Below are 24,155 nucleotides of genomic sequence, written 5' to 3' on the forward strand. Positions count from 1 at the left end.
CCCCTCCTTCCTTCCATGTTCTCCCTCCTCCCTCCCAGCGGTGCAGGGGGACGGGGAATGGGGGTTACAGTCAGTTGTTGTTTCTGCTACTGCTCAGGGAGAGGAGTCCTTCCCCTGCTCCCATAGAGTCCCTCCCATGGGAGACAGTCCTTAATGGACCTCTCCAACGTGAGTCCATCCCTCAGGCAGCAGTTCTTCCCAAACTGCTGTCCCATGGGTCACTCCTCCATGGGGTGTAGTCCTTCATGAATGAGCTGTACCGACATGGATCCCCCACAGGTGCCACAAGTCCTACCAGGGAAAAACCTGCCCCTCTCCACGGACCGCAGGTCTCTGGCAGGACCCTGCTCCATCCTGAGTCTCCCATGGGGTCACACCTTCTTTCATGTATCCACCTGCTCCAGCATGGGCTCCTCCGTGGGCTGCAGGTGGGTCTCTGCACCCCGATGGTGCTCCATGGGCTGCAGGGGCGCAGCTGCTCCACCATGGTCTGCATCACGGTCCTGGAGCACCTCCTGCCCCTCCTTCTGCACTGACCTTGGTGTCTATACTGTTATTCCCATGTTCTCACTCCGCTCTTCCCTGGCTGGAATTTCTTCTGTGCAACAATCTTCTTTTTCTTAAATATGTTGTCACAGAGGCGTTACTGTCACTCCTAATTGGCTCGGCCTTGGCCAGCGGCAGGAAGTCCATCCTGGAGCCGGCTGGTGTTGACTCCACGGGACAGGGGAAGCTTCTAGCAGCTCCTAACAGAAGCCACCCCCCGCTACCAAAACCCAGCCACAGAAACCCACTACAACCATCTCTGGAGGTTTTTAAGATGAGACTGGATGTGGCACTTAGTGCCATGGTCTAGTAACTACGGTGGTGTTGGATCAAGGGTTGGACTTGATGATCTCAGAGGTCTTTTCCAACCTAGTTGATTCTATGATTCCTCTGGGTAACACCAGGGAACTCAGAGTGGAGATGAGAAAGTCTGTGACTGTGCAGTGTCACAAGCCCAGCCCACCTCCCTGTGCTCCTCACTTCCATGCAGAGCTGCTGCACTCCTGCATTCTTGGTGGAAAGAAAAGCACCCTGCAGAGAGCAACAGCCTCATTAGTAAACACAACTACCTGAGGCATACTGACTGTCTTAGCTCTTCTGACCTCTCAGTGTTGGTTTTGGTTTGTTGCTCTCAGGATGGGTGAATGAAGAACTGCCCAACCTGGCAAAGATGAAGGTCAATGTCTAAAATATATGAATTAAGGAACCCTGTACCCATTAGATATGCTGGTTATTCTAGCTATACATTCTCAAATGAATAACTCAACTCAAAATCCAGATTTTGAATTTACAAACATCACAATGTCCCATATAATCTGCTTCACTAGTTCATTCTCAGTACTCAGAAGAGTCTGGCAATGTACACTGCTACAGATGTACAAATACCCACAAATGTTCTGCAGCCGCCTGAACAGAGGAAGAAGTGCTAAGCATACCTCTTTCATGTTTTCATGTGTGGCAGTCTTAAGAACACAAGCAGCTTCCACAAAGCTGGAGATTATTTTCTCACAATATGAACACAGTGCTACTTCATCAACTGAAATAATTTCTTTAAAATTATGGTGGTATTCATAGATCTAAACACTCAGGACACCAACATTTCAAAGAAATGCACTCTATGGGTTTTCCAACACATCAGGAAACTGCTTTCTTGAACTGCAAAATGATGGTCTCTTGCAACTGCACCTCAGCTTTCCTTGGCAGCAGTAACTATAATTATATCCTGATTTGCATTTAAAAATCAATACGACAGATTGTTCAGCAACTATCCAGTAACTTCACCTGAAACCACAGTAACCAGACAGGATTGTAGCTCTCATTCTGTGTGGGGTGCTATTTTCAGATAACGTGTTCAATAATTCCTATTACCAGTATATGGCAATTGGAAGGAACACCAGGGAATATGTCTGTGAAATAGCCCAGTTTTTATTAGTCATATATTAGCACTGTTGTTGCAGCATGTGAATTCTAGATACACTTGTATACTGTGCTTCCCTTCACACCTGTCTGCATTTTGTGAACTTTATCTTTGTGAAATGGAACTCTAATGAATTTTATCAGAATATGCAAATCATACCCCTTCTTTGGTTGTGTCTCCTTACTTTTGGCCTTTTTTTATAGTTGATTCTGAGAAAAGAGTGAAACTTAACAGGAAAGGACTGTTGTCACACCCAAAGTATGGAACCTCTCCTTTCCATTTCCACTGCCACTTTCCGCTTCTTTTAGAAACGGATTTCTTCTCTTGGAAGCTGGGGCAACATAAACATTTAATGAAGTAATTAATTTGAAAAACACCAAAATAAACAGATAGTAAGAGTCTTGCAGACTACATGTTGAGTAACAGCTATTAGCCAGTCTGATACTGGTTTCTTTGATACTGTTTATGATCACAAGCAAAACTACTCACATTTGCTGAAAGTTGAGAAGTCAGTGTAGCAACTTTCTCTTGTGATGCAACCAACTCTCTCCGCAGTTTCTGAATTTGCTAGAAAAACAACAGACTGCTGTCAGTATTTCAGCAATTTCCTTTTGTTGTGGTTATATTGGTATGTTTTCTTAAGAGATCACAAATAAGTTTACAGCATATTAGTTTCTCATTTTAGTCTCCAAAATATCCAGAAAAACAAAATATTAAAGTTGATTCTTAGTGTTGCTCCAACTACTTTTTTGTAGTTAACTAGTGTATGAGCTAGGATTTCAGTTAAGGGAGCACGTATGGGCAAATGCTTAATCACCTCATCTGTACAATCCTCTGTTTGCAAGTGAAATGTCATGCTATTTTACCCGATCCCATAAGTTCCAAACATATCTTTCGTGCAATCAAGGAGAGCAGCCCTGGATGTGGCTTGAGATTTTGAAACATGAATGCATGAACCTCACCCAAATGCAAATGAAACAGCATTTGGGTGAGGTTCACTGTGCCTGACTGTCGACATGATGCAACCAACATATGTTAAATGTCTACATTTAACATCTAATGTCTACATTAGACTAAGATAAAGTGACAAAAAGTACTTCCCCACTGCCTGGTATGAAGAAGGTTTTGATGGCTACCTCAGACACAGATTTTTGCTTTGTGGATGTCTAAAATTAGGTGAAGTAAAGTAGTATATTTTTCTTTAACACAATGCTTCCTACAGGCCCTGCAATTCAAACATGCAGCCTCTTTAAACCTTATATAGTATTCAAAAACTTGCTTGACAACTTACAAAAATAAATGTCACTTTAAATGTGTTTGTTGACATGAAAATAAACTTAGTTCAAGACTCCTGTATCCTTTAATGAAAAACAGAATCATTAAGAGATTTACATTACATCCTGTTTACATTGCAGCTGGGATAGATATCTAGCATGAAGCTTGCATACCATTTTAAGCTCTTTTAACCCTATTTGAGATGTTACTGGGACTTCTGGGCATTGTACTGAACTTAAGCACAGCATGGGATTCACTCTGAAAACCCTTTCGTATTCAGACATAAAAGAAATTATTCCAGGCTAGAGAAGCAAAATGTGTGAAGCTAGCCTAGGAAAGGGAACATATAACAGCCACTGCTAAAGACTATTGCAGTGCTTTATTTTTATGACTCCCATGAAAACCAACAAGGAATACTGCACAAGCTTTAAGAATTAAAGCTAGTATTGTGTACTTCCACAATACAAAAATAGCTAGGTCATTTACACTGGCTCACTGCAAAGGAGACAGATTATTGAGCTGTTCTCCATCCTGGGCTGACTCTTTTCTTTTTCCAAGTTTTCGGTTTTCAAGTGCAATTATTTGATGTTCCTGCTTAAGCTACACTTTCATCATATTCCTGCAGCTACACAGAGGTAGGTCTCATGAAGTGCTGTTCAATATCTCCTGTAAGAGCATCACAAGAAGACTCAGATACTGAAAAAACATCATGTTGAAACACACAAGAAAGAAATGTTGTTTCACCTCTGTATACAGGTGTATATAGAGGGCAATAAAATAAGAAATTGTAATTTATGCTACTGAGCTATGGCATGCTTCTTTAGCTTCTTTGTTTTAATTTTAACAGAAGTGATCTTAGATAATTCAGGTAGAAATTATATTGAAATATATTGCACCAAGGAGGAAGAATATGTTTATTTGTTCAACTTCCTCAAAGTATCTTGAAATATCTAGAACAGTAAAAATAGGAGCAGCAAAAATGCATGAGTTGGAAGGCATGTAGCTCTGTGAAGTGGAAGTGCACCCCTTGGTGCTGTATTTCATTGCTGCTACTCCTTGGTGCCCTTTTAATACAACCAGGACTTCATTTTGAGAAAGGCTGTAATTGCATCCAGCTGCTGACTCAGGCTTGTCACCCATTCTTATACACTGTGAGGAGAAAGAAGCTATTTTCCATGTCAAATTTGATTTATATCTGAAATCAATCTGCATTGCTCTGAAATCCATCAAAGTGGTCACTTTCAGAAATTTAATATAATGCCAAATGTAAGAGAGAGAAGTTCAAAGCATACATTTGAAGTATTTTTCTCCTGAAAGGCAGCACATTACCTTGAATTGCACAGTCCTTAAGATCCAGCACAGAGTGGTATTAAGTCTGAAATCTGACCTATCACAACTCCCCAACTCAATGCCCAATTCTCATTGATTCTTTTCATCTTTTCAGAATGGCAGCCAGGAGGCTTTCTTCAGCACAATGTTAAGAAAACGCCTTCTAGTACACTAAAAGCTGCACCAGGCTTTTACTTATACTTCTTAAAAGGGGATGCAAAGACACAGAGTGTATTTTTCCCAGTGACTAGGCAGTTTAGCCATAGCAAGTAAACAATAAACTATAAAATAACATAATGCTAGGCATAAATATAAAAATGAAGAAAAGTTCTTACCTCTGAATGTGCTTTTTCTTCTGCCTGGAAGAAAACAAAGAAGAAATGGCTTAGAATCAGTGTGCAGCATAATCAGGGTAATAGAAAATAAGAGCCAGCTACACTGAAGTGAAATGAATAGCTTCATGAATCCATTACATTCAAGGAAGGTATCCAGTAAAAACGACAAATGGAATTCCTTTCAACTTACTGGGCAAGGCTCCAGCTGAAACCCCAAAGAGTATGTCAGCATACTAACAACAGGAAACAGTGAATAAAGGGAGAATAGGACCAGAACTGCAGAAATTGCAGCTATATTTCTAAGATACAAAAGAAAATGTACTATGCTGTCACTGCATGGACCTTAGTCTGATATAAGCAAACTTTTACACTGCAATGATTATTAGGCCTCCTAAAATTATATTTGTTTTACTGCATATTCCTGATACAATAATAACTAATCCCTGCTAAGAAAAGTTGTCAGTGCACCTGTAAAACATACATGGGAGAAGGTGAGAGGTACTTGCAGTTTAAAGTAATTTCTTCCATACAAAATACTGACCAAAATATTAAGAGCTATCAAGACATGTTAAAGTTTTAACTTAAACTTGCTAATATCATTTAACAATTTTAGATATTTTCCATATTGTAAGGTATTGTGTCATATAATGAAGCTATTTACTCAGCAGCCTTTTCTTTCAACAAGGCAAGAAACTAAACCATTGCAAAGCAAACCTTTGAAAGTCATTCAATTTCTAAGCATGGGATTTGTCCTATTTAGGTGACATTTGGTGGACAGAGAAATCTTGCTTTAGTGGGATTCTAATGGAAAGGAATGGAGTGCCTTGAGAAAGGAACCGTTTCACAACATAAAATAAGAATCAGTTAATGTACTGGAAATCGATCCACCCCATAGTCTGAGGTGGCCCAACTTCAGAGAAGCAGTCTAGCATGTTCTGGAAGAGAAGTAAGCAGTAAAAGGAAAATGTAGCTAGAAGAATTATCTATAAATAACACTAAAAACACTGAGAAAACCCATGGTAATGTTTCTGAAGAAGATTCTCCAACATTGGGCAGTCTGTGCTATTACAAATTAATATAGCTGATTTTAGGCCTGTATTAGGCATATATTTTTGCCATTAAAATTTTAATGATTTATTATAGAAATGTTTTATTGCTCTCCCTGGTGTAAGGGGAGAAGACTCTGAAAAATGCCTCTTTCCATACATGCTTACCTATTAACAGTCACTAAACAGACCATGGTGCTATGATATTAACCTTTGCAACAGCTTTTGACTGAAACTACTATAATACCTGATACATCACTACATGAGGATGATTTAGTATAATGATAGTTTTATTTTCCAGAACTGACATGATGCTCATACTGTGACACACTAACTTTCTGATCTATGTTTGCAAAAAGGAGATCTGCCTACAGAGAAGAAAAAGAATTCTATTCCCATTATTGTTACTTCAAACAAGCAGTGTGTGGAAAATCACAAAGGGATAGAGAATGACCATGAAAAAAAAATTGAGGTTGATGACCTTTTCCTAAAACTGCCATATGGGGATGTGGTGTTGTCCTTAGACTGCCAAACCTGTTGATGAAGGCAATGCTCCATGTTGTTACCAGAGGACTCCCTCACTGCACAAGGAAGTGTTGCCTTTCTTCCTGAGTTCAGAGAGGTGGCTACCACAAGTCAGCTTTTGTGGCCAGTATAAGGTAATTGAAAAAGAAAGAAGAGGATTCCGGGGATACTATCAAGTTAAAAATAAAATCTAACAACCAAATATATCTGAGCAGTTTTTACTTAAGTTCATGCTGACACCATTGTAACTGAGGACTTAGCCATTGCTTCAAAAGGCTCTAAAAGGAAATAATTATTTTTCTCCCTCTACTCCTCCATCTTATGCATGCACCCCATCCTTGTAGAGATTATTTTTTCTATTTTTGAAATCTTAGAATATTAACATACAAATGACATGTCCTCACACATCTCCTTTGAGCTTGGCTTAGCACAATCAATGAAGCCTAGCGAGTCAACTAAATATGTGAAAATTTAAGTGTCTCCCCTACAGAGAAGGAGATTTAAACTGGAGACAATCTTTCATAATTTGTTCAATTTCTCAGAGCACTAGATGTATTCACTGCCAAAACTGAATCAGTCTACTAAGTCTGCTTACATGGCATATTTTTGAGTGAAACAAAATGGCTGTCTCTGTACATGCATATTTCTACAAGCTAGATTTCCAGTCTATGCAAGTTAAGTTCTGAAAATCCAAATGCAAGTAAAGAAGAAAGTCAATAGATACAGAAAACAGTAGAGAATGCAGAACTTCTGTGTCACTGGACTTACTCATTTCAATGGTAGTAAATCATGAAATGTCTCTTCTGAATATCATATCTAATTCCCAAAGAAACATTCTTCATAGAATAACTTAAAGATTTTCAACTATCCATTGGTAATAATACATAATGATCATATTTATTTAGTACTTCATCTGAAACTCTCCATTGATTAGGCTGCAGAGAACTGCTAGCAGCAAGGCTTAAGACAATGCTCGAGAAATCTGACAAATATATTTGATTGAGATACTTATGAAAAGGCAGCTGCTTTAGAATTCCTGCTCAGTGATTTTGGCCAGCTTAAGAAAGGTAAAAAAGCTCTTGTACTCCTCCTTGAATCTAGTAATAGCTGAAACCAACTTACATGTGCCATAACCTTGTGAAGCTACCCCATTGCTCCTTGTATTCAGCTGATATGATATTGATTGTCAACCTTTCATGTTTCTATACTGCACTTGTGCTTCATCTTCTGACTTACTGCTCAAAGTTTAAGCTTTTTTCACAGAGGGATAAGGCAGAAGAAATTCAGTTCAAAAATCATCCCTAAATTCAATCCTAGTAATTTTGTCATACCAATTCCTTTCTGGCCCTTTACAGATTTTTCTGCAACTTCTATTTATCTTGCCTACATAATCCATTACTTAAGGAGGCTACAATGTGAATTCACAGTCAGAAATTTCAGAAGATATGCATAGGATGAACCTAGGTAAGTTTAAAGTTTATTTTGCAGGAAAAATACTGTTCTTTACTATCATTGGGTTTAGGTAATATTTCCAAGATATTCTGTAATGTTGAAGTAAGTAAGTACTAGTAAACTCTTGTTACATTAGACAACATCAGAGCACAGATATCTCACACTTACTGACTGGGTGCTGAAAGCATCCTGTGCCACTGTATAATTCAATTTTTACCATCTATCAGTTTCATAACATTCTTCTAAAATTTGGCATCAAATCTTGAATTATAATTTTGAATGCCACTTCCCATGCAAACTGATCATAGTGTCTCATAGACAGTAAAATAGTAATACAGATTTTTCAACCACCAACACATAAGTGAGAAGCTTTACTCTGAATGTTAGTCATACCTCATGTGCAGCCAGTTTGCATACACATTCGACATCCCCAACCTCTACCTCCTCTTCCCCACTCCCAAGTAATTAGGGACTGGTCTGGACTAGAATTACTTGCAACTTGCAGCTTAAGGCCTGGACAAACCTAATGCATGTGTTCTTGATGTTTTAGATATACCTTTGTATGAACCTTTTTCTAATTAAACATAACTCAGAGAGACACCTGGAAATATGGAGAGGACACAGACTTTTCATGAATGCATGGGATGAAAGCAGTTAAGTGGGTTGCTCTCCTCTGAAAAGGGGTTACTACAGCATGTAATTGTAGTTAGCAAATAGGTTGCAAAGCAACAGTTGTGTATCCTCAAGGGAATGTCCAAGCATGTTAAACTGCTCCCATATGGATGATTTCTCATTAGTAGAACAACTGAAGCAATAAATTATGCAAAATGTATAACACCCCCATAAGATAACAAAAAACATATTAAAACAACAAAATAGAGACAAAAATCAAACCCAGAACAACTTCTGGAGCTAGAAGCAAATCTAATTAGTCTAATTAATTAAGATTAAAATTTTTAAAGTTACTTTTCTCTTTGTAAATAACATCCAAACGCTGTCATTTGCAAGAAAGATCAGTAGACATTTAAACTGTAAATTGTATCTCCCTTACCCTAAAGCAATCTTGCGGTTTTCAAGAAATGTACCTCAAACAGTGCTAGGATTTAATTACTTTGTAAATTGTGCAATCAGAAAGCTAGCTGAAATTAAGCAAAATCACTCAAAATTATGAACTACAATAGCATAAGGACCCCCCTTAAAGAGGCACTTAGACCATTATCTTCTTTTTACCTTTCAAAATGTATACTAGGTGATTTTAAACTGTTACAAGCAATAAACAAAAAAGATGAAAATAATGTTTTCTAAAATAGCATGCAGTAATAAAAAGTTGAAAATAAACATTCCTACTTTATTGAGGTAAAATTTTAAAATTCTTCCAAATCTCAAAGTATTGAAATTGTCATGAACAATGAACAAGAACCAAGGCAGGCAGAACTTTTTTTACAATGTCAATACTCACCGTAGAGTAGAGAGAGGATGTGCTGGAGACAAGTGATAATGAGGACCCATGAACTTTTAAAAAAAAAAAAAGAAATATTGATAAAAGCATAAAACTTCCCCCATGTAGCTCAATAACTAAACAAGTTTTTAAAATGAGAACCAATTTTCTACAAAGAGCAATTATGAGTATAGAAATCTATTGATAGATTTCCCTGCATTTAGAAAGATTGTCCTATACAGATAAAACACTTTCTGTGTATAAGGAAGGAGAGTGAGCCAATGACATTCAGTATTATTATTATTAGCAAACCAAGCATCCCTTTTGTTGTTTTGACAAGAAATCACTTGATAAATACAGTCTTTAGAGAAACTAGAAATTGAGCTGCTTATACATCTGTCCTAAACTGAGCAAATTATTTTAATAAGAGATGATGCTTTGGAGAACAGTTCACATTCCCTGGTGTGAGCTCCCAAGCTTTGCTCAGCACAATGCTGACTCGTGTAGTTGTGGTCCATGGGAAGGGGTTACTGTGAGACATAGTGCCATTATTTCCAGTAATCATCAGTGGAATCGGTCTCAAGAGCATCGAGGGAATGTTGTAGGGCTGCAATTTAAAAAATGGAGTACCCAGCCAGTCTGAAAATGGCAAGTGAAGACTAAAACTGAAACAAAATTGCCCCTTCTGTTTTTGAGGAAGGCTACACCCATAGAGAATTTTGAAGAAACTAATTTATTTCATCATCTCTTTTTAATTTTGTTTCACAAGTTCTTCTGGTATTTATAATCTGTCGAGGTTTGGTAAATAAATTATTTTGCTTTAATAGTTACTTGGCATCTGTATGCCAAAAACTGACACAAGAATATTTGGATTAGCCAAATGGACTTTAAATCTAGTTTTGTAACTAGGCAAATATTTATAGAAATACAGTACACTGACCACTGAATTTTGTGGCTGCCAATATATGTTTGTTTTTCAGCCTCTGGTTTTAATCTGTCAGCTAAACTCTCATTTTGGATTTATACACAGTGGCTCTATGCATTACCTCACTTCTTTCACTTTATCCTTCCTCAGAGCTCCTATCTTAAAATACATTTGACCTTCCAACAGCATCAATTCATGTCAATCTCTAATGACTGCAAACTGCTGAAATCTGTTTATTATCACTGCATTGACTTTCATTTACTCAGGCTCATCATGGTTATCCACTCCAGCTGGATATGAAACATAACAAATGAAAAAGCTTTCATCAAAGCCACTGCTGACCCATTACTGAAATTCTACATTTAACACCTCTTTTTCTATGCATAAATTATTTTCCTTGTTTTCTCTATTATTCTTCCACTGTTTCCTTTGGTAATTCTGTTCCTCAGCAAAGGGTCTGTATTCAGCTCTGTCCTTGAGTTATGTGATATGCTTCTGTGCAGTCAGCCATCCTTTCCATGCTGGCAACTCACAGCTTGAGTTGTCCTGTACCCTGCTGCTAGTATTATATACCCAGATGTCTGCCTGATATATCATCTAAAATACAGTAAAAGGAATCAAAAAGTAGAAGTGTTACTTGCCTGTTGTTTCATCTAGGACTTTTTTTGTCCCCTTTTATCTCATAACTATGAACTTTAGAGCTAGGGGGAGATTTTTTTATTTGCCTGTTATAAAGATCATTTATACTGTCATTGCTTAGCAGTAGACAATATTGGTGAGATAACATTATAGAGAGAATCTCCACAAAATTTTAGTTGTCTCTTTTTTTTTTTTTTTTTAATTAAGAGCTGTGAGAACTTTGCATTCAGGGGAATTGTAAATAATCAGATTTACCAGAAATGTTAGATAGAAGAAAATTTTACAGTGCATTTAATTAGAAGTTGTCAGGTACTCTGTGAATAAAAAAGAGCAAAACCAAAATCAAACCATAACATATTCCCCAAGTTTCAGGTGTTCCACATAGCATTAAAGAAAGCAGACCAACAGTAATAATCTGCATAAAGTAGTGAGTTCAGATTAAATGACAGAATTTAAATATAGAAATTCACATAGTGTTTGCTGTAGGAGGCTGTAGGAAATGACTACAAAAGAAAGGGCATGCTAAGTAGCATTGGTTTTCGGGAAAAAAAAAAAGGAAGTACAGAAGTAGGAATAAGAAAGCATAGTAGTCAAGGTATGTTCCAACATTGCAGATTTAGAGGCAAAAAGAATAAAATAATTTTCCAAGAATGGCTTCCTTTCCTCCAAAATTTCTTATAGAGGATTTGTACATGTATCAGAGACACAGCAGTGCATATTGCTTGGTGGAAGAAATACTTTCCACGTTTTAGGGTAAGGAAGGCCTGGGAGTCCAACTCAGCAAAATTAATAAAAACTTCACAAAATCATTGAAGTTTTTATGTTGCAGAAGAAATATTTTAAAATTCTACTGCACTTTGGACATCTATTTTGGGAACCATTTGCTGATCCAAATAGTAATCCAGCCTTACCTTCTTCCATGCTGTCCCTGAATGAACCTGAATGACTAATTGCTCGTGGTCTCTCTTCTAAGGATGTAGCACTGCCACACAGCTGGGAGTCATCATATAAATCAAAAGAAGTGTCTTGTGCAGGGATGCTGTTTGAACGCATCATGCTGGGTCCAGGAAGGTTAAACTGTGATAGGTTGGTAGGACTCACTAGAATACAAAGCCTTATTAATGAAGCACATTTCCATTAAGTTAATTTTGGTTCTGCAAAAAAACTGTAATGTAGGATAAGCATGGTTAGGTGGACTTCATGCTGCTGAGAAAATGAAAGGCTTTTATTTCTATATTTAAAGACACCACAAAAAGGTGAAGCAGATGACCTTAAAGGAGCTGGAGCTGGATGAGATTAATCCTGTAAAACACACAGTAACACTAACACTGGTGTCTGAACACATTTGTTCACTCTGTCAGCCCAAGACAGAAAATCAATGGCAGAGATTCAAAAGTTAAAAAGGAATAAGAAGTCATAAGTATTTTTCATAAGTATCTCAATTAATTAGTATCTGTATTTTATTGTTATATGCCTACATTACTGTCTACTGTTAAGACCAAAGTTTATTGGCATATGCAAGACGTTTATCCTTTGGTTTTCAGGAACACCTACCACTATATTAGGCTAAAATTCCTGCATAGGCCAGTTGAATCTCATCCTAATAAACAGGTGTAGTCCGATCACTCATGGCTGAAATCCAGTACAGCACTGATGAACCTACTTTAAGCTTTTGTGAAGTTTGTTTGCCAGTAGGAAGGAAAGCCTGGCTATGGTTCACCTCGACCACACAAATTCAATGCCTAGAAGGAAATTTGTCTAACCAAATTCAGCCTCAGTGTTTGGACTTTTATTTTAGATCATGCAAAATATGCCTTAAGTTATAAGCTACCAGAACAGCTGTGTTGTGAGAACAAATTACTCCATAGGGCTATGATAATGGAAAGAAGAAAAGGACAATAACAAAATAAATTTTAAACCCCACAATTTCATTGCTCTCTATTGTGAGTACGAGAACTATGAACAAAAAGGAAAAGAAAAACTGATTACAAAGAGCTGTGCCTAAAACTACAGGAGGAAAATTCAAAGGAGTGCCTTGCTTAGCCAGGATCCAATTTACTTTTTAAAAGTAGCTTTCTTCAACTCCTTTTCCCATATGTAATAAAGACCAACATTTGTATGTCTGATCAAATTTCTTTTGAGTGATTGTAACCTAAAGATGCCATAAGCTGAGGCAGAGTGATGGAAGTGTTAATGCTTCAAAGGTTCCTCAGTAAGGGCTTAAACCGTGAAAAGCTCATTGTGAATCTAGGTATGTGTCAAGTGCAGTCCAAATAAGTGGTTTTCTATTAAGAATTAAAGAAAAAAAATAAAATTAAGAAAACTAAACTTGTGTTGGATTAACTCAAAATGAGATACAGGTGAACCAAGCCTAAATCTTGACCTGTAATCAAATAAATCTGCAATGTGAATCACATGCCAAAATACTATATTGCATCCAAGGTTAGGATTTGGATTGGGCCCAGTGCAGTTATAGCCAGATCCAGCTACTGAAACACATTGGAAAGGTCTATCTCAAAGCAAACCTCTGTGTAGGAAAAAAGAAATGTTTTCTGTTAGGGTTGACATTCACTAAAGTCACTAGAAAGAATCCTACTGACTGTGAAACTTAAAAAATGAGTAGCTTTGAACTAGAAGGTAATTCCAGCTCTACCTCAAATTTTTATCTCCTTGGACAATTCTTAGAGTATCTGTGCATTTTTTTCTGTGTACAAAATAGGAGGTACCCTGGCCCACTCCATTAACAACACCGTGAGTTTCCCTTCATTAGTGAGGTACCACAATATGGTGATGGAGATGTAAAATAAACTACCTAGTTTGGCAGACTAAGAAATATGAATGGTTGAATTGCATGATTCTATTATAGAGTGGGAGAAACAGTGAAGGAAACAGCATTAATTTACCCAGGTTGGAAAAGTGATATTTTCCAGTTGCAGATGAAGATATAGCTGAAGGAGAAACAAGCGGGGACTGACTGCCAGTGTCTTGCAGGCCTCCAGTTGAATGGGAGCGTAGCCATTCCTTGCCTTCCTCCTGACTTGTCTGCCGGGATGATGGCGTATACCTGAAAAACCACAGCTGACATGCTCAAGACAATGACAAAGTGATGTCTTGGAAAGAAACAGTCACGTAAATACCCTTCACCAGTTAGATAGGACAAAACCCTTGGAAAGCAGCCAAGTGATTATTACCAGGGGTTTCAACAAGGTAAAATTTACCATCAGACTACATCAGAAAAAGTACAGGACTTGAAGCCCCTTTCCTCCTAATCCCCCTCCCCAAAACAGCATTCCTGTTCTTTGAAGAGATATGATGATAAACATTGCAAACAGACAACTGAGCTGACAGGAAAGGACTTCAAAGCTATAGGAAGTGTACAGGTTGATGCAAAAGGTCGGAAGCTGTATGGTTAGGATGGGGAATGAACAGACTAGAAGCCAAGAAACGTGAGTAGCCACTTACAAGATGACATCTGCCACAGATCCTGTGGGCAATTGGTTAGATGACAGGAGTGAAAGAGATCAACAACTCTGAAAAAGGAATTTGCATTGGTAATGACAGACTCATGGTCATACACATGATGTCTGCTGTTCTGAATGCTACAGGCATTGTGTCCTGCCCCAAAATGGGGGGAGGGAAAGGGACAGGAAAAATCCACAATTAGCAGAAACAAGTTCTCTGGAAGGAAGAAGTCTGGCAATCAAATAATTCATCAGCTGCTTCCTATGGCAAACCAATAAAACAAGTGCAATGTGGCACATGGGCTAAGAGGGAGAACTGGTAGCTCACTGGCTCAGCCTCTCTTCGCTAGACTGGAAGAAGAGCAATTCTGGCAGTGGTTAAACATTAAAATGTGCAGGCAGTATGGATCTTAATCAAGAGGTTGTTTTCAACAATGTCTGCAATAGCCTGCTTTGTTCAGCACAATCTGCTGCTGATAAATGAGCACCTTTTCACCACTGTCATGAGCCTTCAGTGTTCCCCAAACAGCAGAAGAGGAGAAAGTGCTTTTGATATTCTGGCTTCAGGCTCATGAGGCACAAGTGTTTCTGCTTAGAAAGAAGATTAAGTGAACATGTAAGTTCTTGTGTTGTGCTTGGGGTTTTGTACAATATTTTATGGCACTAAACCATCTTGTTCTTATTAAATATTTACTTCCTTTCCCCTTTCAAAATGACACTATGATATTTGCCTGTAATTGTGGTAGAGCACAGACTTACCAAGCGGTTATCAGATTGGAAAGATGGCAAAATGAGAATTAAGGATCTGAGTTTTGGACTGGGATCTCTGCACATTAAATCAAACTGACATTTTTTCTTGGCTAACTGATCAGGCTTACATGCCTGTAAGCAGTTTTCCCACTCCATTTCACTTTCAGCTTGCAGCCACCATTACAGTTGTACAGCCACAAACCTTGATCATCCCATTGTACCCTTGAAGAGTTGCCATTATGCCTCTTTCACGTTTTCCACCTTTTCCATTTCTCTCCAAATCCAAAATGATTGTTTTGGGATAACAGGAGATTTGATTACATTCTTATTAAGGAATAGCTAGTGCAGAAGGGCAGAAGGTGCTTTATAGTGATAACAGTTTAGCACTATCTTAAAATTTCATAAATATTATTTATCCATGACTCAAGAGATTTACTGCATAATTTCAGTGATTGGAAGGCTGCAGAGCGTCTTTGCGCATGCACGTATATCCTTGCTTGCCAAATCTTTTTCTTGGATTGAGGAGATAGTCTTCCATGACTGATGAGACCAGCCGAGTTACCTAACGATCCCCTCTTTTAACCATGGATCAGAGAAGAGGGTGGATGAATTCTGTTTTCTGTGATGAAGACAGCTCTATTTAGTAGGGAATTAGTAGCAAAGTTGGAATCTGAGTACTGCTGGATAGGGACCAAGAAGACTATCTGGAGCGGGATTCATTTTATACTTACAAACCTTGGATAACAAAATTAGTATTTCTTAGCCCTACCCTTTACTAGAGCTTAAATTCAAATTTCATGAGTGTTTCCATTTAGAGTTCAAGTTCAGATCCACCTCTAAAACCTTGTTTTTCTCAGTAATGTTTTCAATAATTAGTCATTAAATTCCATAAGTATCTTGTTTTGTCTCTTTTAGCTCTCCAGGATTCAATGCCTTTTAAGATTCATTGCATAAGGAAATAACTAAAATACTTAAAATTTACTTTTCATGACATATCTTGAAAGAAAATTTATTCATTAGGCAGACTTGGAAAGAAAAGGTCCGTTGTTAAAATCTACATTTTCTGGTTTGAATCTAAATTCCAAGAATTCTGTTGTAAACAAGATCAACAAAAGGAGAAAGAAAAGTAGAGGCGGTGTAGAAAAGGTTATAGGAAAACAAAGAAGCAGCAGTCATGCTCAAAAAAGTATATACCTTAATCCCTTTTTGGGTAGTGTATTTCTGTCAAGCTGGGTGCTGTTAAAACAAAAAAAATCCCTAAGGACATACAGTAAACAGGACTGTTCAGAATAACAAATTTTAAAGCTCTAGGTTTGTATGCATAACAGAAGGTCATTTAATGCTTTTTAATATAACTTTCATGATAAATCCCTTATTCATTGGAGGGGACAATAGGACATGGACTGCTGCACATTCATTTTTCATCTAGATATGCTCTGGGCTGGGTCAATAGTAATTTGGAGACTGTCCAAGTCAGAAAGAAGTGCTTCTTTACCATTTCTAACCTTCCCACAGCTTCACTCTGTAATCTGTATGAGAATCATATGGTCACAGTATGAATCTTTATTTTTCACAGTTGTCTATGATAAGCCAATAGATTTCAAAAAGAAGTGAAGGTCGTGGCACCCGCTAAGGGACAGCATGGCCTTGCCAGAAGCCAAATGACAGCTCTGCATGTAGAAATATGTGCTAAAGATACAGACTCTTGGCTATGTTGAGAGGCTCACATAGTAAGGTGATGGTGGGGACAATGAAAATTGGCACCAGAGCAACATTGTTCAATATTCATGCACACATGGTGTCAGAGCAGCTGATTACCCAAAATCTATGGCTGGAGTTTTCCTCATTTAAACCCCATGACCAGAAGGGCACCCACTAGCCTTCCTTCCAACAACTGTCATTTGGGCATTTCATCATAAAGTCTTGGTAATTCAGTCTCTGACTGGTGTGGGTTGAACTAATTACCATCAAGTATTTTTCCCTTAAGAATATAACTTAGTGTTACTGTATGGATTAAATGGTGAAACGACTTTAGAAAGTTTCTGTACTACATATCATAATCACAGCTCTGAGAGCAGCAGTAACTTAGGATGCTTCCTACCCAAGAAAACTCTCACACCTTTATTAAAGGTGGTTTCCTATTGTTTTGGAAGTGATGGGTGTCCTACTGTTATGTAACCTTGATCCAAGTAGGTAAAAACAGTGAAAACACTGTTGGCATTAACAATCCATTAATATTAGGGCTCTAACTAATGGAAGCAAACCACTCTTGCCAACAGAACGTTTTATAGGCAAATTTAATAATTTAATAATTTAATATGGGCCTTCTTCTGCATGTGGAGAAAGGAAATGGAAGGAGAAACTTAGCAGAATTTCAGCACAGGTATTATAGTCCATGTGAGAGTAGTCCCATGTCAGACAGAGGATGTATTTTCAGCATTTTGCTCCCAACATAACTAACAGGACCAAGAATGGTGGATAAAAAGCCAGCATAAATTTGAGTGCATGATTCATTCATTTTTTAGTCCCTTATAGAGAAAAATGGGGCCTTGATTTCTCTTATGTACCTTTATGCACCTCTAAATTAAAAAAAAAAAAAATGACCATAATAACACCAGTTTCTTCTGCAAATACTTAAAAATCCTAATGAACGATATATTTTCTAATATTACTTGAAGATATATGTATTTCAAAAGAATTGATAGCGCGTTATCTAAAAATAAAGGAGTCAGTACTCCTTTAAAGCAATCCAGAAGCCAAAAGTTATGTCAGTCAGTTAAGCAGACTAGTAGAGACCATAGGATTTTGCAAAAAAACTTTTGAATTCAGATACTCAAATGAAATAGGGGTGAATATTCCTCAACATAAGCATGGAGTTATTGCAGCTGCATAAAAGTGAGTGTAGCAAATACTCATACTGTGTTTTTAAAATACTAAAGCTTATGAAAATGCTCCTAGATTTCAGATAATTATATGAAACCATTAACCATGGTTTCATGTAACTATTACTTCAGACCAAAAACTTTTAGTATCTGAAATAATTCATCCACCAAAATTTGGGGACACTACTTCTACAGAAACTGGACTTTTGGTAAATAGAACTGAATTTACCTTAGATTTCTAAGGATGATATGATAAAAAAGTCATTCCTTTCCTAAAAGAAGAAATGCATACATGAACAAATAGTGATATAAAGTGAGGATGAGAATATCATAATATTCCTGATGTTTTCCTTTGCCATTTCAATTGCAAAAGGCATTCTTGCAGGAAGGTGCATGCAGATGTAGGCTGAAGTTATCAGGCCCGCTGTATCTGGTTCTCTTTTGTTTATTCTGCTCTGCTGAAACTCACTGCAACTTCCATTATAGAAAGCCTGTCAGTTCTCAGTTTCCTACCTGCCCTTGGTGTTGAGGTTACATTGGGAAGAGGCTATAATACTATATCTTTGGGCTATATATATAACTGTTTCAGAGTTGTTTAGCGAGTAAAACAAATTATTGCAAGCTAACAAACAACTAGAGAGGTCTGTGACAGTCTGGGCCAAGCTGATATGGGTCTTATAAATGAGTTTCTACAAATGGTTGAGGACATAAGAAAATCTGATACATGATGTAATGTTTCACACCTGAAAAGCACAACCATCAATTATGATGATAATTTAAAATAATTGAAAGTTTTGAAGAGCATAAGTGGATTTCAATGCACTTTCATGGCCTTCAAAATGAAACATTCTCCTAAAGCAAACCAGAAAAAGCCAGTTACGCAATCAGAAACCACTTCCACTCTGCTAATCTTAAAATGCAGCTATTACTGCTGCTGAGACCACTGTTAATTCCTATATTTCTGCATTTTTAAGCATCCCTTGCTGTGTCACTCAGACCAAGCAGAAGAAAGTCACAAATTTGCAATGCCCAACAGCAATTAAGTGTTTGAAAGAACTAGTGGTGATGTGTCCACCTGGAAAATTTTACAATTAAAGCAATGATATTTCACCAATTAACTCCTAAAGATGTTTTTGTTTTAGAGAATAGGTACCTGCATGTTTTATTTTAATCCTTCTAGATTTTTACAAGGTAAAATACAAGTGTCCTCCCATACAGGGAGTTATACTGCCATGACAACAGAATTAGACTTGTCTAAATAAACACTGCTAGTGCAAAACCAGTCTGAGAGATGCAAAATCTGCTGAAAAGGCAAATATTTTTTAGTATTTACTGAGCCTATTTTCTTGCTATTACAATGTAAAAGAATCTCATTGAATGATACAAAATTTGGCTGCAGTAAACTTCAACACTTCACTCCAGGAGTTGTCAGGGAGCTCTGTGTTAATGCCATACCATGGCTCAATAGGTAGCCTGAAGACTGTCTGTGGGCAATGTAGACAAATATAGTAGAGACCTTGCAGATTTGCTGTCTCCATGGCAAGTGACTGATTTTTTTCAGGCAGTCAAGGGCTACTCTCCTTCACAGAAAACTCAGAAATTTTGTTCTCATTTTCCGGGTTCTTTTCAGCTGCATCAAATCTTTCTTAAAACTTCATGTCCCCAAGTCTTCAAGTTGAAGCCTTAACATGAAAAAGTAGAGTGGGATAGCTACTTTCCAAAACTTATATGTGATATTTTCATTTTCAAAATGTTTTCTCTCAGCAATGGCACTATAACTCCTTAGACACTTTCTGCAAAATAGCCTCACCATTTTCCATTTTGTAACTGTGCAAATATATCCTGCTGTGTTATATCCCTTCAGACTAACAAGCTTTTGATCACTAATCCTCAATAAGTCTTTACCAACCAGTCAAGCATCTTTATTTTCCCTGTTTGCTCATAAGAATGTTATTTGGAATAGGACTTAAAGCTCTACTAAGTTCAGGATTTTTATTGCATCTACTAATTCCTTTCCTGTACTCAGAAATTCTGTTTTGCTGCAAATGAATTAAATTAGTCTTATTTAAAAGACTGTTAATGACTTATCCCATGTTATCTGCCCCTTAACCCATTTTGTTTAATATCTTCTTTCCATGCAAGGCGGCCTTCCTGTAATCCCCTCACTCTCCGTGCCAGGTCTCCTCCTCACTCCATCAGCACAGACCCATTGAAAACTCTTCTTCATTTCTAATGACTGCAGGGTTATTTCAGAAGTAGATAAATGAAAAGTTCATCAGGACCAATAAACTGGAGTAATCTTTAACCTTTTCATTTCCTCTTAGTATGCTTGCCATTAGTGACATTTATCTATCAAATTGCAGTTCAAATTTGCTTCAGTGAAGCAAAGCCACATTTTTCCCTATCATCTATCGTTAGCTTTCAGTTTTTCCCAGGCTTTGTCTGCTTGCTTAACATTGTTTCCTAGTTGCATCTCATTGTACGCTTCAGTCTTTCTGATTTTGTCTCTTCATTATATTAGTATATCTGACTACACAGACTGCTGATTCAGTCTTTTGCAAGCTCTAAAGTGACTGAAAAAAAAGAAAAGGCCTCTTTGAAGATAATATTTTATGCCATGCCATGCTATAATTAGCATCGCAAGAGGCATTTAAAATATAATCTGAGTTTACAAAGGAAAAGGGATATAATCTGTTGCCAAACTTATCTGTCTCCAATATAGCAAATTAATGCTTCCGTTGTGGAAAAAATACTTTACTATTTTTAAGTTTTAATGTATAAAAGAGTTTAGAAATAATTTAGCACTTGTATCAGACCCTTCAGAAAAAACAAACTGCAAAAACCCTATTGAGGCTATAATTCAAGAAATGGCACCATTTACTCAAGGTACATATATTCCTCTGAGGCCAGATCAACATAAAAAAAGGCTCTCTCTGGACTCAATCATAATATCCCCATATGCACAAATCTGAAACTTAAAAATATTGCCAAGGGCAAAGTATTTGGAACACTGAAATTAAGTCACCGAACAAATATATGAAGTATTAGTAGTGGAGGTTGTTCAGGAGCTTATGCCAAGGTATTAACATTTGAAATGTGATGTTTAACATCCTCTGTATAAATATATTCTTTGGCATAAATTCCTACCTGTCTACATCATTCTGTTGACCTCAACATCCATATATGTAGACTGATGGATTTTATAAGCTAAGTATTAATAATTGGCCTTCTAAGAAATATTGTCACATTCGGATCATGGCACACAATTCAAATTTCTATTTAAAAATTAAAGGCACAGTGCAAATTACAAATTACTCCTGTGTCAGTGTATTTTTATCTACTGTTGTCAGCATACATTATATTGGTACATATATATGTTTTATAGTGTTTATATTTATATAAACACTATAGAATTTATATTAGTGAGAGGCGTGCTTATTAGCTGATATAGTAATATTTATGAATGTAATATAAGAGAATGAAATGTGTGGAAAGTTTCCATCTAGACTTTTCAAAGGGTTTTTTAGCATTATGGTTTTGACTGCAGTTTTTTTTTAATGCTGGTTCTCTGAAGTGAAATCTATATATGGAAAGGATTGGTGTTGAGAAATCTCGGGGTTTATATAAAGGGGGAAAAAGTCTTGACATTGTATATAAAAGCTCTTTTTTTACTTTAAATGATTGTGTGGTTAAACAGCTAATTAAATTTAAAATATAAAAACTAAGTTTAAAATATACTGACTCAGTATAATTTTCTTTTTTGGATCAAAGGCTAATAAAACATTTACTATCGACTTTTCAGACCCCCATGTGAGATAAGAGCTTCACGGTCAAATCTTGAAAATTTTTACAGGAAGCGAAAATTATTTAGTGCCTAGCAAAGATTTTTTTTTCTCTCTTGCAAAAGTCAAATAAATGGTCCAAAAAAAAAAAAAAAGGAAAAGAAAAAGAAAAAAAAAGAAAGAAAAAAATATCGGTACAACTATACAGGCTGGTTACACCTCCTTATAATGTAACTTATATGGTAAAACATCTACATATCAAAAAGATCTTTAATAGAGCAAACAGAGGAAAACACTTTCTTGTTTTTCTTTGTTCCAGACACTTGGCCAAGACTGAGTATATAGTGAGGATCCCGTCTTGTCAACTGTCTCCTGCCAATGCAAGTGCATTTCGGTAAGGATCTGTAATAATTACATGAGTAGCATGTAAGAAGCAACTTGTCAGGACTGAGTGTTTTAAGGTAGGACTGGTCAGCTGAAGGCCAGGACCAATCAGCTCTGCCTGTGCTTTGAGCTAATCTGGAAAAAAAGTGGTGGGATCCCACAGCTGAAGGTTTGCTCACAAGAGGGCAGTGATACATCTTTGGAGCTGCCAATTGCTGGGACAGAAGGTAGATCCAGCATGCAGGAATCATTTTGTGGCTGTTGGCTGTTTAGATTTGCCTTTAATTAGACAATTTTCCCCTTTTCTCTGGTTGTTCTCCAGAACTAGGAAAACAAAAAAACTTCTCAAGATAGGAGAAGTGCTTGTAAGCACTTCTTAGGCAGTTGATTCCACATCCAATGCCTTTCAGCTTTCTTTTCTTCCTTCTTTTTTTACAAAAAGAACTAAGCTTTGAATTAAACAGTGTCCCTTTAGCAAAACAGGTGGAGGGATTATTTTTTTGGCTCCTGTCCTTTTGCCTCTCACTGATTTTGTGGTCACTATATCTATAGGCAAGCTCACCTTTCCGAAAGAGTAGATCTGACGCTTCCAGTCCTCATGAGCAGGCTCTGAACCTCCTGAGTGCTTGTTGTCAGTCCAGAGAGAGAGCCATGATGGCTAAGAGGAAGGTCAATAGACTCGGAACTGGTGTGAAGGCTAGTCATGGACTGGTAACTTGGTGTGTCCTTACTGCCCGCTGAAGAGCTGCTCAGGTTTGCAGCCCACACAAGACCACCTGATGTAAAAGAGTGCACTGAGGCAGGACTGGAAGCCAAGGAGTGACTTAAGCTTACAACATCTGCATTTAAGTCCGAAGGTTTACTGAAGAGGGGGCTGCTGCTACCACTTTGCCCACCTGCACTGCCCATGCTGCCTGTGCCCGAGGATGGCGATTCCAGGCTGCCTTGCCGTGCCAATGTGGTACTAGGGCTGGGCATTGCCGATGTGGGTTTCACACCTTCAGTACTGGGTGCAGAGGCAGCTTTACCACTTGCCTTGGCACCAAACAACCTAAATGTAAAACAAATAGCTTTAGAGAAACTGATAGCCACATTAAACATTCATGGCGCAACATCCTAAGAGCCAAACACATTTTTAATTACTGCTACTAAAATCATGCCTACCTAGTTGATCAATTGCAGCGCAAAATTAAAATTACTTAACCATTTCACAACAATCAGGGTTTGTTTCTTTAGATACAGCTCTCATTGACTCCTATTCAGATGTGCTCTTTGCAAATAGAGACCCTCCCAGAGAGAGGTAAAATAATCACAGTTTTGTCTTAGTTCATAAACAGATTACACTTTCACCCAAATTCAGTAATTAAGCGTTCCCAAGTCATTAGCTTTTAAACCTCTCACTTCTCAAATCTGCTAAGATGATTGCGACAAACACTTGCAAAATCCTTCATAGTTTAATAAACATTGAATTATTTGTGCAAAATTTCCCTCTTGTTGTTCTGTTGCACAGATGGTCATGCAGTCATCAGTCACGTAGTAACCACTCAGACAAAATAAACTGCACTATGGCTAGATGGGCTCAGTTTGTCTCCAAGGGCAGTAATGACAGAAGTGGATTTCACATAATTTCTTCCAGTAATTCTAAAGAAGAAAATTCTACAGTGATGATGGAAAAATAAATTGCAAATCCTCTAAACTTGAACTAAAATGTCGTGTGATGCATTAATGTATTTCTGGATATATTTTAAGCACCTTAAAATATTAAGGCACAGCTCATAGATAAATAGTAAATAAATACAAAACCTATCATGATGTAAAGTAAGCATGTCTAATAACAAAAGAATCCATTTTCCATATTACCAAGCCCACAATACTCAGCTGCAGATCCCCAGCAGCCTGGAGATGCTGTTTGGTAATTAGGCACAAGAGGGCACTATTGGCTTTTTCTCCAGCAGTGCAAGTGCTCCAT

At 37.4% G+C, this 24,155-nt stretch overlaps 1 protein-coding gene across 9 annotated transcripts in view; it reads right to left on the reverse strand.

Moving 5' to 3' along the window:
* The window catches only part of NAV3 (neuron navigator 3), a 534,722-nt gene that overhangs the window by 36,170 nt on the left and 474,397 nt on the right, over positions 1-24,155 (reverse strand). For 7 of the 9 annotated variants that reach the window (XM_027747750.2, XM_027747746.2, XM_039386754.1 and 4 more), the window contains 7 exons: positions 22,749-23,237; positions 16,333-16,374; positions 13,831-13,991; positions 11,839-12,027; positions 9,385-9,437; positions 4,903-4,926; positions 2,453-2,530 (listed from right to left, as the gene is read on the reverse strand). In XM_027747750.2, coding sequence (XP_027603551.1) covers positions 2,453-2,530; positions 4,903-4,926; positions 9,385-9,437; positions 11,839-12,027; positions 13,831-13,991; positions 16,333-16,374; positions 22,749-23,237 — 1,036 coding nt within the window. The remainder of the gene's footprint in view (positions 1-2,452; positions 2,531-4,902; positions 4,927-9,384; positions 9,438-11,838; positions 12,028-13,830; positions 13,992-16,332; positions 16,375-22,748; positions 23,238-24,155) is intronic. The other 2 variants (XM_027747748.2, XM_027747755.2) reach the window with 2 other exon arrangements.

Source organism: Pipra filicauda, unplaced genomic scaffold (genome assembly GCF_003945595.2).
Source record: "Pipra filicauda isolate LSUMZ 115617 unplaced genomic scaffold, ASM394559v2 scaffold4_size7858003_pilon, whole genome shotgun sequence".
Taxonomy (NCBI): Eukaryota; Metazoa; Chordata; class Aves; order Passeriformes; family Pipridae; genus Pipra; species Pipra filicauda.